The following is a 15,563-nucleotide window of genomic DNA, read 5'->3' as shown; positions in this document are numbered from 1 at the left end:
GTTCACCCCATTGGACACGGTGTATTGTAGTCAAATGATCAGATTTTTAGAAATTGTGAGTTATGGGATTGTTGTGAACTAACACTCTGTACATTTTAAAAATAAATTTAAATTGTAGCTATAGTAGTCCTCCTATAGCTACAATTTAAATTTATTTTTAAAAGGTACAGAGGGTTCCAAATAAATAAAAAATACCAAAATATTTTTTAAATAGAAACCCTTGTATATCATTACGTTTTTAGTTTCTACGATTAGAATAAAGGTAAATTTTTTTAAGGTTTATCTCATTTAAATCTTACAGTTTTTGAAATATTTACAATTTTGTGTCTTATTTTAATGTCTTATTTCTCTAGGCGTATTTAAGTTTTTAAAACCAAATACTGTACTGCAGTTTTTTATTTACTAAATTCTGTGTTGCAATAATAGAAATAATACTACTTTATACAGTATCTTAAAAATTTATTTCAAATAATTACTAGCCTTGAACTGCAATAACTTGTTTAACTTAAAAGGAACACCTCGTATTTTTTGCAAATATCAGATGCAATATTTAATTATCTATGAAATTGTAGTATACAATGTTTTACCTATTTATTCAAGTTTTCATAATAAGCCAACGATCCCATGACTCAAATTTTTAAAAAATCTAATCAATTATCTATAAATACTCGTTAAATACATACATACGTGTTAAATGGGGTGAATAATACTATCGAGAAGAACTTAATATGACAATAGAATACTTGAAATAATACAGGATGAGTCTTAAATAAGTTTTTCTTTTTTTAACTTCTATTTACCATTTTAAATAATTAAGTTTCAAATAAATTCAAAATAACAGAGGTATTTTATTTTGAAAATTTAAAAAAATATATTTGTTGCTTAATTTTTCAAAAGTTTTTTGTATTTTTTCCGCATTTTTTTCTTGTAAACTAAATATACTACCTATGTTGCCATATTATGTACATATTATGTTTTTTTACTAAAAATTAAAAAAAAATCCAATATTTTTTTTGCAAAAAACTCTCATAGACTTGTTTCTGGGATCATAATATACCACCCCTAAAATATTTGCACTTATATAAGACACACCCTGTATATTAAATAACCACATTCGAAGATTTGTCGCAATTGAACTTGTTGTGATTCTCATTTCTTTAGTAAGAATTTTTTGTGCATGATTTAAAGAGCATTTTTAACTTTAACTAAAGCTCACATATTGGGTTTCTCGATATTTAAATGTTTATAAATCTTATTAACTAACCAGATGATACAAAATACTAGTCGACATGTTATGTCTCTTAATCCATGGTCTAAAATTTGATCTTTTGCAAAATTAAACATAGCTTACACAAATAACTAATAATTATTTGAATGTATGACTTTGTCAATTGTTTGATAATCTTTAGAAATATTTAGGTTAATTCTATTGATATTAAAATTATTACGATTGTAAATATACAGCGTGTTGTAAAAAACATGTGCAATCTCTTTTGGGGAGATTCCTCACGTAAAAATAAGATTTATTTTTCATATCAGCATAGGTCTGATTCTTCTTTGTTTCGTAGCTACAAGGTGTTAGTCTTAATGTTCTTTTGATTTATTATAATTTTCTTCCAAGTACTTTAATGATTCGAATGAAATTTTGAGGGTAAAAGTTACTATAAGTGTTACATATTTTAATGGCTAAAAAGTGGAGATAAATTCATCAGGGACGTGCATATCGGTTATCAGTGAAACATTTAAAAAAAACCTGTGCACCACTGATTTTTTTCTTTCGATATCAAAAATGTGTAAGCCGTTTAATGCTAATTAAAAGTTCTTTTGATATTTTGTCGAATTTGGCCTCCTTGATGAAATAAACGCAATTTTATTAATAACAATTAATAACATTTAAATAAAAATTAATAAATTATATATTTTAGCTAATTTTTCGTTAAATATTATTACTATTAATCCAACCTACAGCAATTTGAAATAAAAAAAATAATGGTGATCTATAATTACAAAAAACCTAATTTTAAAAAGTTTCCTGTAACTCTAAAACTATGCATTTCCATCATTTTTTTTTCATATTTTTATGGCAAGGAATCGATGAGTACTTATTTAAAACTTTCGCAAGTTAATGATATTAAAAATTTTTAAAGGTTGCTATTAGACTTGGATCAAGGCAAATTAATAAAATTGGGGTTATATCAAGAGATAACGTTTAATCGCCAGTTAACTGCTTACACTATTTCGCTAACAAAACGAAAAAATCGGTGGCAGAAAAAATGTTTTTTTTAGAAAAATATTCCAGTGATAACCCATATGCACGTCCCTGATGAATATCGACACTTTTTTGGCATTAAAATATGTCGTATACTAACATTTACCTTCAAAATTTTATTCGAAACGCTAAAAGTACCTGGAAGAAAATTATAATAAATCGAAAAAATATTAAGATTTTAACACCCTGTAGTTACGAAATAAAACAGTATTGGACCTATGTTGATATGAAAAATAGATATTATTTTTACGTGAGGAATCTACCCTTTAGAGATGGCACATGTTTTTTAAAACACCCTGTATTAGCAAAAATTTCTCAAAAGAATAAGAAAATATTATGAGTTATCAAGTTTGCTTCATCTACGTAACCGTAGATGGAGCTAAAAGCAAAGTAGGTAGGTAGTCTATATAAAATAAAATAGTATAAAGAGAACTAAAAAAGCTTTAACCTCTACAAGTGTGCTAATTTCTGCTTTAAGTACATCAGACCAGATGGTTATTTCCTTCGGTCTTGTAAACTTAATGCAGAAGTTAGCACACTGTAAAGGTTAAAGCCTTTTTACTTCTCTGTAAACTATTTTATTTTATTACTTGGTAATTCAAAGATGTTGATGTCGAATAAACGTTCACAAGATTCTCATGTTTTCTAAATTGCCTTTTGCCGTACAAAAATATAAAATACGAAGAAGTTTAATAAGGCTAAATAACGAATTAATGTACATCAAAGGAAAAACGAGATTTATCGGAAAGAAATACATTACCATCGAGATTAATTTATTCATAGAAATACCTGACGATTAAAAGAGCGTCCGGAAAAGTCGGCAAACGTCGTTAACCCCGGAATCGGACGTAATTGGGAAGTCGGACAGGGGAATAGTACGGCGCAGCCCACTCTTTTTAACGACAGTTCGGGGAATACAGAGATAACTTTTCGCTTGCCACGGAAACTTTGATCAAGGGAAAAGATCGAGTTTTTCACTGCGATGTTATTATGGATTTATTCAAAATAAAAACTTGTTTGTTTCTTTTACAATGTTGTCTTATCAGTAGGGTAGTTTTGTTTTATTGTTCTTCTTTTTAGAAAGTAAATTTAAAAGTAGTTGAAAATTGCTATATTTACCCGTCGAAAGGAATTATTTTTATACATATTATATACTTTTTTATGTTAAAGAGTAGATAAATTTTAAAGAGTTTTTTTATTTTTGCACTGCAGTGGATCAAATATACAGGGGTTGCTGATATGTATGAAAACGGTCGATTATTGGGCAAAGTATACGAGGTCCCAAAAGTTATAGAGTTTTTAAATGCTTAACATCTTGTAATAAATTTAAGTATACAGGCTCGGTCATAAAGTCATGGCGCCTCAAGGATTCAATTTTTAAATAGAACCCCCGTATATTATTGGGTATTTCAATTCTTCCTTCAATTTTAAGCAAAAATTGTAATACACGTAATGTACCTAAATTTATCGGTTTCCGAGATATCGAGTTTTGGTTTTGAAATGTTTGGTTCATTTTATACATCTCTGAATGCTAACTTGAAAACTAATGTCAAATATTATTAAGTATGACAATTTCCGTAGAATGACATCGTTAATTAAAACCGCACACATCGAAATTAATTAAATCGAATTGTTTAAGTGATATTTTCAAAAGTCAATAACTCGGAAAAGATTGGTTTGAGGTACATTGGGTGTATCCCTGTTTTTGTTAAGAATTGAAATATGCAATAATATACAGGATATTCCATTTAAAAAATGGAACTTTGATGTGCCACGACTTTATGACCGACCCCGTCTACTTATGTTTATTACTGGCCAATAGACGTTTAAAATCCCTATAACTTTTATATTTAACTTTTTGCGGTACTTTCTATACATATCAGCGACTATGTATAAATTATCCTTTAAACAGTAAAAAATATCTAGATTTATGTAGCAAAAAATATAGAAATTTAAAAATTTCAGATGTCAACATCATAATTTTAAATAAATTCTAGAATCTACATTTTAATTGCATTTATAATTCTTTGTTAAATTCATAATTTTCACTGCTTATTTGTATTTGGTATTGAAATATTTTCAAATTCAGGTCAATTTTATGTATAATAAGTAATTTTTAAAATTGGAAAAAATGTGTGATTATAGATTTGTCATAACTGAGCAGGCTGTGGTTTACATTTCTTGTATTTTTGTTGCTTGTGCTTAATGGACATTTTTAAAATTATATACAGGATGAGTCTTAAATAAGGGCATATATATTTTCAGGGCTGGTAGATCTCGATAGAAGAAATATATTTTCTCTCACTATTTTTCAGATAAGTCCAAAATAACCGAGTTATTTAAGTTTGAAAATTTAAAAAACAATTGATTTTTCTTTGAAAAAATTTTGAGAGCCACTGGATTTTTTCTGTATTTGCACCCCTTTTATTGCCGTAACCATTGAGTAAAGCCGTAACTATTGTAATATCAGAGATTAAGAAATTATACCGCGGGAAAATTTGCGATGAACAGGCAAAAAGTTTTTTTGTTCTAAAAAGTTTTTGAAAAATAGGTATACAGGGAAATTTAAAAGAAAATGCACGATTTTCAACATCTTTTTTAGCGAAAAAAACCTCATAGACATGTTCCTGCGGTCGAAATATACGACCCCTGAAAATATTTGCACTTATTTAAGACTCAGCCTGTATAAGTTTCTTTAAAAAAAGTTTCCTGCAATAAGTTTTTTTGAAAAAAAAAATTGAAAAGTGCTTCTGGTGAGTGTTTGAATCACAGTCAATTTCTTTATTTAAATAATAATATTTATTTATCTAAATAGAACGATCAACAGGGCCCGTATTCTGTAACTTTGACATAAAAACGTTACGCTTTCAAAGCGGTGAGCGCAAGTATTCGATCAGCGAAACGCAAGGCTGTCGATTTTGGTATTCTCGTTGCCATGCGAATCGTGTTCTGGATACGCGTTGAGCACATATTGGTAACATCACAATTTCTAATGTAGGTAATAGTGAAAAGTTGATAACTGAGGATGTAACAATAAAAAATATCAATGTTACGTGAATTTCATAACCTATTGTTCAGTTATGTCAAGCTATTTTTTTATGGATATGTCATTATTCTTATTATACGAGGGAAGTGTTGAAGATTCTTCCCAGCATTTTCGATGTTTTGAACAATATTTATAGCTGCCAAGTCGTAAATTATCAATTACTTATTGAGGAGTATAGAAGAAGAAATAGTTTTCAATAAAGAGAAAGAGAACGTACAAAATCACAATTTTTTCTCTTTTTACTGATAGTTTGACAAGCAAAACAATCCTCTAAGGTAGCCGTTTTCGAATCGCTTAGCGCAATCAGTAAAGACGCTAAGCGCGTCAGATGAGAATACTCAAGTCGGTAGTTAAGTGCTCTCTAACTGAAAGTTAACGTCACATACGCTGAACGTCTAAAAGCGCTTAGCGTTTTCAAAGTTACAGAATACGGGCCCAGGCCGCCACTTCAAGGAAAATAATGTATAACACCTTAAGTATATATGTTTAATATAACTTCCCAAATAGGGCCGTTTAAATTCAGCAATAAAATATGACAACAATGTACAGGGTGGCTCGAATTCGACGCTCATCATTGGGATTTCGGAAATCGTAAGAGACACAGGATCGGTTAAATGGAGGCAAAGTTGCGCAATTTGATGCTCAATAAAATGCAGTATTGAATTTTTATTTTTTATTTTTTTTTGCAGAAAATATTCTGGTGATGGCATTTTCTGTACGAAACGTCGGCAAATATCAAAGTGACTATATATAGTGTTTTAAGAGTGATAAAAGGATTTAATTAAATTGAAAAAATATGCACGTCCGTATTTAAAAAAAACTAGGTTGATGGTCGCCAGAAGCCGAAACGTCAGAGTCAATATTTAATCACACAGAGTTATAGAGCAGAAAAAGTGGCCATGAAAATGTGTTTTTCATTTTAAGTTATCTTAACAAATAAAGCCAGGAAACAATAGAAAACAAAATTGAAAATCCCGGGTTTTTTTTGCGAATATATTCGGAAGTATTCGGAATTTTTCAAAATGCAATACGGCATTTTATTGGGCATCAAATTGAGCAACTTTGCCTCTATTTAACCGATCCTGTATCGCTTACGGTTTCCGAGATCCCAATGATGAGCGTCGAATTCGAGCCATCCTGTACATACTTGTGTTATGCAAACCACAACACAAGAACATGCGGAAAGTCACCTATGCTTTGTACAAAACCTAGTACCATAAGAAGAAGAATTTGTATACATTCCAAAAATGGAATACAAACACAACACCAATGTTTTTTTATAGATTCTTTTGTGTATAACATCCACTTGATTACATTAGGCATATTACATGTCAAGAAAAAAAATATCAGCCACGAAAAAAATATAATATTTATTTATTTATTAAAATGTTATAATAATTAATATTACCCTACAATTAAGCAATATCTAATTTACATATTTCTTTTTCAGCTGAAGGCCTTCTACGTCGATTTATTAGTTCCTCTGGAAACAAATCTGGAGAAAGACACCAAAGTAGTTCAAGTAAGTTTTAATGTAAACTTGTATCTTAAACTTTTATTATAATTTTCTTAACCAAACTGAAAAGTAATTATCCTTCGATGTATTTTAAGGAATAGTTTATCGTAATGCCATAACTGAGTTTTGCAAACAAAACCCTCGTTCTTTTAACGTTTGAGGAATATTTGAGGAAGTTTGGAAATATAATTTGCATCTTGAAAAATGTTAACTGAAAGAGAGCTAGAAAACAAAGTTACTAGCTCTTGAAGTGCATTTCTCTATCTATCTATTATTTTATTTTTGAATATAATTCGGAACCAAATTTAAGATATTCTGAAGTACTGAAGTGTAAATTATTTCTTCTACTACATATTTGAGATCTAGTCGATCTGTAAGTTTTAAGGTTGCCTCTGTAGGAGTCGTCCTTTATTCCACATTGTTGTCTGTTATTTGTGTTTCTAATTCTGTCTCTTCTAGTCTTCCCCATTATGGTTCTTTGTTTCTTCATTTCAGCGACTCATGCTTTTGGTTTTGTTTGTTTCCTTTAACATTTCTATGCCATATGTCATTATTGGTCTGATGCAGGTCTTATAAGTTTTAATTGTGCTGTCTGTTTGCATGAAGGGGTTTGTGTACACTATTTGCCTCAGAAATCTTGACATGGCCGTTGCTCTGTTCATTTGGCTTCTTAGATCTTTCTCTGGATCATGGTAGTATGACATATCTATTTCTAGGTATCTAAACTGTAATACTTGCTCAAAAATTTTGTTTTCTACTACCAGTTTGCATCTTACCGGCTCTTTAGAGAAAGTTAAGCATTTAGTTTTTTTCTGTAAAGATAATCATATTTAATTCTCGGCTTACCGATAGAATTTATGAAGCTGTCTCTGCATATCGTCCTCTGTCTTCGCGATAATGGCTGTCAACAGCGTAACACACCATGCTAACTCTGTTGTGTTTTATTAAAGTTACTCTGATATACTAATATATCAGTGTAACTTTGAAACTAAATCCTTTGAAAATCAAATATAAACATAAAAAATATTTACAGCAGAAAAGGCGAAGGCGCTGGGTTAAACTTAGTCTCTACTAAGAACACGGAAGGGCGCTTTGACCCAAAATTTTACTATTAAGTTTCATATCTATCTTAATAGAAGATTATTTTCTTTTATCTATGGATGAAATTGAGTGATTAAAAAAATATCATAAATCATTTTTTTCAAATGGAAATCCATTTTTTTATTTCGCTATTGAAAAGTTTTTTTAATTCGTTACTTTTTGACTATACATGTTATACTAAAATAAATCGTTTTTAAGTTATTTTAGATTTAGTTTTAAAGCATAATTTTTTTCTTGATTTTATCTAGCTTCCTTTGACATTAGGTGTCAAACCATCAGACAATTTATTTCCTTCTGTCAAAAAAATAATTATTTGAATTTCGTATAGTATAAATACTGGTGCTAAAACTTTAAAAGTTGTATTTATAAAAATATATCTCATATTTTAGTAATATCTAATGGCAATATGACATGACCAGATATAGTTTTACATCGCTTGACGTTTAATGTCATAGACTACTTGTTAAGAACCAAAAAATATACGCTTTAAAACTAAATCTTAATTAACTTCAAAACGATTTATTTTAGGTATAGGAACATGTATAGTCAAAAAGCAACGAATTAAAAAAACTTTTTATTAGTGCAATAAAAAAATGGGTTTCCATTTGAAAAAAAAATGATTTATGATAATTTCTTAATCGCTCAATTTCATAACAGCTACGGCCAATATTATATGACATTCGAATAATTTAATTTTTGTAATAGATATCCATATGTTTTCTCTTTATGCCACAGTGGCTGTAGTAATCAATAAATTTGTCGTTTAGGCTATACAGATTTTTTTGACAGACAGTCTTTTCCTCCAAAAAATTTTAAATATTTTTTTCTCAAAAACGGTTAATGTTAGGTATAAAGTGTTTGATATCAAAATTTATAAAATTTTACAGAGAATTTAAGTACGTAATAAAAAATTTGTGTAGCTGTTTAAAATAAAAAGGTTCCTGTCTACTTCCGGTATTTCCGGAAGTGTCGCCATATTGAAAATATTTTTAATCGATAGATCTCGTTGTGAAACAGTAATGTGCAAAAAATCTTCGATCTAAATATTGTAGTTCTCTAGAAACTTCTAATGCACGCTCAGACTGGGACACCCTGTATATCATCATTCCACTCGCTAACAGCGTTTGGAAAAAAATTATAATAAATCGAAAAAAAATTAAGAGTTTAATCCCCTGTAGGTACGAAAGAAAGCAGAATCGGACCTATGTTGATATAAAAAATAGCTACTAGCTATTTATATTCTATAGCTAAAACTAGAAATAGCACAACGTTTTTGAGACACCCTGTATATTCATCATTTCTTAGACCCGGTTTTCAGACCCGTTAATAAGTTGTCTGTTTATGCCATAAATCAAACTTTAATCGATAAATTACAGTTGGGAACCTTTTGGAACCTTTCGTGTTACAACAGCAAAATAAAACAGTAATAATTCACCATAATACTCAAAAATACTTTATTTTTAACACAATTTGTGTTTAAAAGTAAAGTTTTTGGTGTATTGGTGTTTTATTTTCCTCTTTAATCCACATAGTTTATGTAATAACCTATCTATTATTGGACGTAAAGACATTATTATGCGATAACTAATACCCATCTCCAACAACAACAAACAACGTTATCCGCTAAGCCGTTACGTCAGGCCGACTAGAGCAAATTAAGCAAAATACGCTATGTAATTGGCAACACCGCCGACCGCGTCGGCTTAATCCCGCCATATTAAGGATAACGGCCCGTGTAGGAATACAATCTACGTATAAAACGCCAGTTTGCGGTGCCGCCGGTGGTGCCGCTATCGAGAATCGGCCATATAATCCAAAATAATCCAGAAATTTATCCAGTTCTAATCTGATTAAGGATCTAATCGAGGTCCGGAACTCGCTCCCAAGTAATACGGGTTTAAAACGGGACTTAGCCGAGACCATATTGGAGTGTCTTTAGAATTAACTGGTCTAATAATAGCTTTTTTGGTACTTCTTCATCTTGCATGAAATGAAAAAAGGAAGTTTTTGTCTATACATTTTTGGCGGGTATATTTTTTGAAAAAAGCCTAGATATTATACAAAAAAATCACAGATCTCGCACCTTACGCAAGCATTCTATGTATTGAAAATACCTGACACAATTTTTAAGTTTTCATTTGTTCCTATGTGATGAAAAAATCATTGTTTTTATTAACAAAGATTCAGTTGTTCATTGGCCTGTAGTCGAGCTTTCTTTTCTCGATATCGTCGACATAAAATGGATCTGCAACATTTTTCTACAGTATGTCGCCGGTTTTTCTTTACAAGAGGAAAAACATTTTTATTATTGACATTTTGAGAAAAATGCATTCTTCATAAAATTTTTAGCTTTTTCTACTTACTTGCTGATAATGTTAAACATAACCTCCTTATATCATACCTCAGAGACTTTGGGACTTGATGGAAAAGATATAAGGCTGATCGGTAATTTGTATTGAAACCAAAAAGCTAAAATTCGTATACATAACGTGGGAGTAAGAGAAGATTTTGAAATAAAAAAGGGGGTAAGGCAGGGGTGTATTCTATCTCCAATGTTGTTTAACTTGTATGTGGAAAGAGCATTCACTGAGTCAATCTCCGACAGTCCCATTGGTTTGAAAATAAATGGTATTCCAATTAATAATATCCGATATGCGGATGACACTGGATAATATTGGCAGACAATGCAAATGATCTCCAAATCCTTCTAAATAAGGTTTGAGCATTTGACAATGAGCCAAAAATTGGGTTTAAGCATTAATACTAGAAAAACTAAATTTATGGTTGTCAGCAGAAACAACATTGCGAACACCAGAATTTACTTAAATGGAGAGGTCATCAAGCAGGTCACACAATTTAAATACTTGGAATGCATGGTTAACCAAACGTGGGATCCAGATCAGGAGATCAAATGCAGGATCGAGCAAGCAAGAATAATTTTTCTAAAACTTCGAAGGTTTCTCACAGATAGGAACTTGAACTTCGACCTTAGATACAGAATGGTGAAGTGCTATGTCTGGTCCGTTTTGTTATATGGTGTGGAAATGTGGACACTGAAGGTAGCAACAATAAACAGAATTGAAGCCTTTGAAATGTGGACCCTACGACGAATACTAAGAGTGTCGACTGTGTGAGGAATGAAGACATTCTCAGAAGAGCTGGTCTAGAAGAACGCGAACACTTCGAAATCATCAAGAAGAGGAAAATAGCCTATTTGGGACACATATTATGAGGAGAACGCTATCACTTTCAGCGTCTAATTCTCCAGGGTAAAATCGAGGGGGGCTAAAGGGGAATAGGCCGAAGGAAGCTATCCTGGCTGAGAAATATTCGTCGTTGGACAGGCATACAGGACTTCCAAGCACTCCAAGTCGCTGCAATAAATAGAATTATCTGATGAGGAAGAAAAAGATGAACGCCTACGCAGGAATCTGCACGGCATCTTAAGAAGAAGCATTTTTGTTAAATGTCAATAATAATAAAAAAGTTTTTCCTGTTATAAAGACAATCCGGGACATACTGTATGTTCGATTTACAGCTTTTACTTTGTTTATTTTTTTATTCCTTTTTGTCAACTATATATTATAACACTAACGAATATTTTGTTAGTGGTGGAGTATTTGCCTGTAGTTTACGTTGCCATATCTATAAAATGCTGATGTTTATCTGTGTCGTCTCTACTGAAGTAACGACTTGCTCTAGAAAGTTGCTTTTTTACTAAAAGATAGCTAATTGGCTCTTCTAAAAACTGTCATCGCCGGATTTTTTGTTTTTCATTTAATAAAAAAAATTATTTCTGGCATGTCCAAAATTGTTCAAATTTAGCATGTTTATTCAGCCATATGTAGACCTTTAAAAAACCTGCTTACCTCTTCGCTGTAAAATCAACAAGGGAGCCAATATTTGAACAGTTCAAAATTTGCACGGGATTTCCTATGTTTTCGACGACGATGCACCACCTAGTATAAATGTCTAATGCAAGAATCACTTTCACTTATTCTTGTATATTATCTTACTTAAAATAAGCAAGACGGCTACATTAAATTATTTTTGTAACGGTACATCTATGTAATCCTTGATATGCCTATAAACTCTCATTAGATAAAGTCACGTCTGTCATTAACAACCATTATCTTAATGACAGTTCACACTTACGAAGTTAAGCCATAAATCCATGTAAACAACAACTTGTCCTGTATATTAATCGTAAACGCCAGAATTCTGGCTATATACCCAAAAGGTCGTTCTTTAGTAAAGGATTTTTAATGTATATAGTCAATATTTAAAGAAATAAGAGCTTAAAATTTGGTTGATATAATGTGTTATGTTTTTTTTTTAAATTATTATTAAAAACAAATTAATGCCTCTTTTTTTGTCATTTTAGGCAGCCAATTTTATACATATTATTGATTTTTTTTCTTTATTTGTAGTCTGAGCAGAAGAGATTTTTGCAACAGCACAAACAACGATCGGAGACCTATAGTAAAGCAGCCGCCATGATGAAGAAACAAAGGAAGAAGTCGAGAGGATCTACTAAGTCAGGACTTGCCATGGATAAAGAGTTAAAGGTCTGTTATATCAATTTTAGTATAATTACAGCAAAATACGATATTAAAAATGCAAATTTCTTAATTCTAATTGCAATAAAAGCATTATTATTTGACTAATAGTAAAATAAAATTATACATTTGTTACATAAATTACAAGAAGATTTAGAAAACCGTGGTATAAAAATAAAAACCAAAGTTATGAATGAACATATCAATTTGTTTCAACATAGTAAACTCAAAAATCGCTGGAAAAATCAAATATACAAAACTAATTTAGTTTTCACTCACAACGGAAGTTGTTATTAGCGTATTCCGTACTAAGTCAAATATTGGACAATTTTTAAATGAACTTCGTTCAATTAGAGAACCAAAATGAACATACATGGGCAATTGCAGAACAGTAAGCAGTAAATAGATATTATTTTAAGAGTTATAAAATATTAAATACTTGACCTTTGACAAGTGTGTGAGATGATCTAAATTTTTAAAATTCCAAATTGTTCATGATTAAACATCAACAAAAAGTCGTTTACCGCATATAGGGCTCTCTCCAGTAAGTATGACTTCAGAGCTTTGCAAAATGCGGGAAAGAATGAAAGCGATTTGATATTCAAAGGCAGATGATTGTACATTTTTTTGGCATTGTACAGTATTGAACATTTAACTAGTTCTGAGCTCGGAGTTGGCAAATAAAGCTCGTGCTCCGCATTCCGAAGTGGATAGTTATGAGATGGCCTTTCGGGAATAGCAGATATATGCTTGCGGATTAAGCAAACGGATTCAAAAATGAATAAAGGAAGAGTCAGTATTTTGAAATTTTTAAAGAAATTCTGGCAGTGAGTTCTACTGTTCAGTCCCAATAAATATCGAACTGCTCTCCTTTGAAGTCTGAAAATTCGATCAAATTTTGTTGCGCAGCAAGTACCCCAGAATGGAAGGGCATAACGAAGATGTGACTCAAAAAGGGCATAATAGGCTATTCTAGAGGTTGATAAGTTAAGTTCCTTAGAAACCTAGCGCAAAACAGGCAGCGCTTAGTTTCTTTGATAGAGCTTCGATGTGAAAGTCCCATTTTAACGAGTTGTCTACAACAAGTCCTAAGAATTTCACAGAGTCCACGACGTCAATAGTGGTGTTATTAAGTACAAAAGGTTGTATAGTACTTTTATATGATAAAACTTTAGTTTTTGATAGGTTGAGGCATAGGAGATTAGAATCGCACCAAGATTTAATGGTGTGAGTAAGTTTAATGGTGTGATTTAAAGCGGATATAGTATCATATAGTGCCGTTGGTGCCGTAACATCTGGGCCGCTCCAAGTGAAACTAGTATTGTCCGCAAAGAGGCAGATTTTACCGCTAATGTCTAGATTTGCAATGTCGTTGATAAACACCAGAAACAAAATAGGGTCAAGTACTGAACCCTGAGGGACACCACATTCTATAGGCTTACAAGAAGACATAGACGTATCAATCCTCATAAGCTGCCTTCTGTTGCCAAGATATGGCTTAAGCCATTCGAGCGGCACTCCCCTGAATCCATAGTATTGCAATTTGTTAATTAAGATATTATGATTTACACAGTCGAAAGCCTTAGAGAAATCACAGAAAAGTATAGCTGTATATGGTTATTCAGGCCAGAGTATACATTATTAAAAAGGTCGAACATAGCATCATTTGTGCAACTGTTCTTAGAAATTCAAATTGATGGGTAGTAAGTATTTTATATTTAAGGAGAAAATATAGAAACCTTTTTTTAACCAATCTTTCAATGATCTTAGATAATGTGGGCAGGAGTGCAATTGGGCGAAAGTTCGAAGCTTCATCTTTATCTCCTCCTTTATGCAGAGGAATAATTATTGCTGTCTTAAGGCAGTTTGGAAAAATTCCTTTTTGGAATGACTCGTTAATTAAAGTAGTAAGATGGATTAACGTGCATTCAGGAAGTTCAGAGAGCATTTTGAGAGTAAGCCCATCAGGTCCAGATGAGGATTTGTTTTTAATACTATTAATAATTGTACTACGGAGCTCATCTAATGCTACGGGCGTGAAGAAAAAACTGTGTAAATTCTCATTTGCTTTAGGGAGATATGAAAGTGAACCATGAGAAGGAGTTATAGTGTTCACTAAATTTTTAGCCACATTAACAAAGTAAGTGTTTAAATCTTCAGGTGAATTAAAGACTGTGCATAAATAACTGATTGTAAAATTTTGAATCAGTTTCTCAATTATTGATCTTTCAATTAATATCATTTTCAGCTTATTCAACCATTTCCAATTATGGTGTAGCCTCCCTCACATACTTTCTTTGTAGTTGGGCCCATTGTTGTCTATTGTTAGCTATGCGGGCCAAAATTATCCCTGCTAATTTCATTGTAATCTTTGCTACTATTATGGTCCCATCTCAGGTTCGGCCCTTCTTCTAGGCCTCTTAATTCCGCATGGGTACCATGCTGTAATTTTTGTGATCCATCCATTTGTTTTTATGCCACTTGGGGGATTTGATTCTGTGGATGGCATCTATTACCTGCGTTTTTATCGTATCCACTCTGTTCTTTTACGGTCTTTCTTGGTTATTCCCAGCATATTTCGTTCCATTGAGTGTTGTGCGACCTACAGTTTCCTTATAATGTCCGATTTAAGTGTCTAGGTTTCGCATGCATAGGTCATGACTGGTAGTACACATTAGTCGGATTTTTTTTTTAGTTAAAGTGGCATTCTAGATTTGAAAATGATTGAGTCTTTTCCATAAGTACTCCCAAGTAGCATCTATCTGACTTCGAACTAAATCTGACCTGAAGCGACGTCAGACTTTGTGCAAATTTAGGTCGGGTGCTGGTGATACGACCTGTGAAAATTTCGATCTGAGTCGGTAAATCCAACGATCTGTCGACTTACAAAATAACAACGTACCATTTTTATTAATTTCCCAACGTCGTTCCCACGTTGGATTGCACGACGTACATATACTTGAACTAGCCCGACGTCTACCCGTTGTCCGAATAGGATACGTCTCACTGATAATCCCTAAAGTAACATCCAATTATATTTTGTTGTATTTTATGTTCATATTTATAACCTAA

At 31.7% G+C, this 15,563-nt stretch overlaps 1 protein-coding gene across 1 annotated transcript in view; it reads left to right on the top strand.

The window, feature by feature from the left end:
- LOC115877282 overlaps positions 1 to 15,563 on the top strand; it is a 394,155-nt gene that overhangs the window by 342,756 nt on the left and 35,836 nt on the right. The window contains exons 6-7 of the mRNA XM_030893418.1: positions 6,766 to 6,837; positions 12,363 to 12,500. Coding sequence (XP_030749278.1) covers positions 6,766 to 6,837; positions 12,363 to 12,500 — 210 coding nt within the window. The remainder of the gene's footprint in view (positions 1 to 6,765; positions 6,838 to 12,362; positions 12,501 to 15,563) is intronic.

Source organism: Sitophilus oryzae, unplaced genomic scaffold, assembly GCF_002938485.1.
Source record: "Sitophilus oryzae breed Bouriz unplaced genomic scaffold, Soryzae_2.0 scaffold_1443_pilon_pilon, whole genome shotgun sequence".
Taxonomy (NCBI): domain Eukaryota; kingdom Metazoa; phylum Arthropoda; class Insecta; order Coleoptera; family Curculionidae; genus Sitophilus; species Sitophilus oryzae.
The sequence above is the reverse complement of the archived record's forward strand: the minus strand, read 5'-3'. Positions and strand labels throughout refer to the sequence as shown.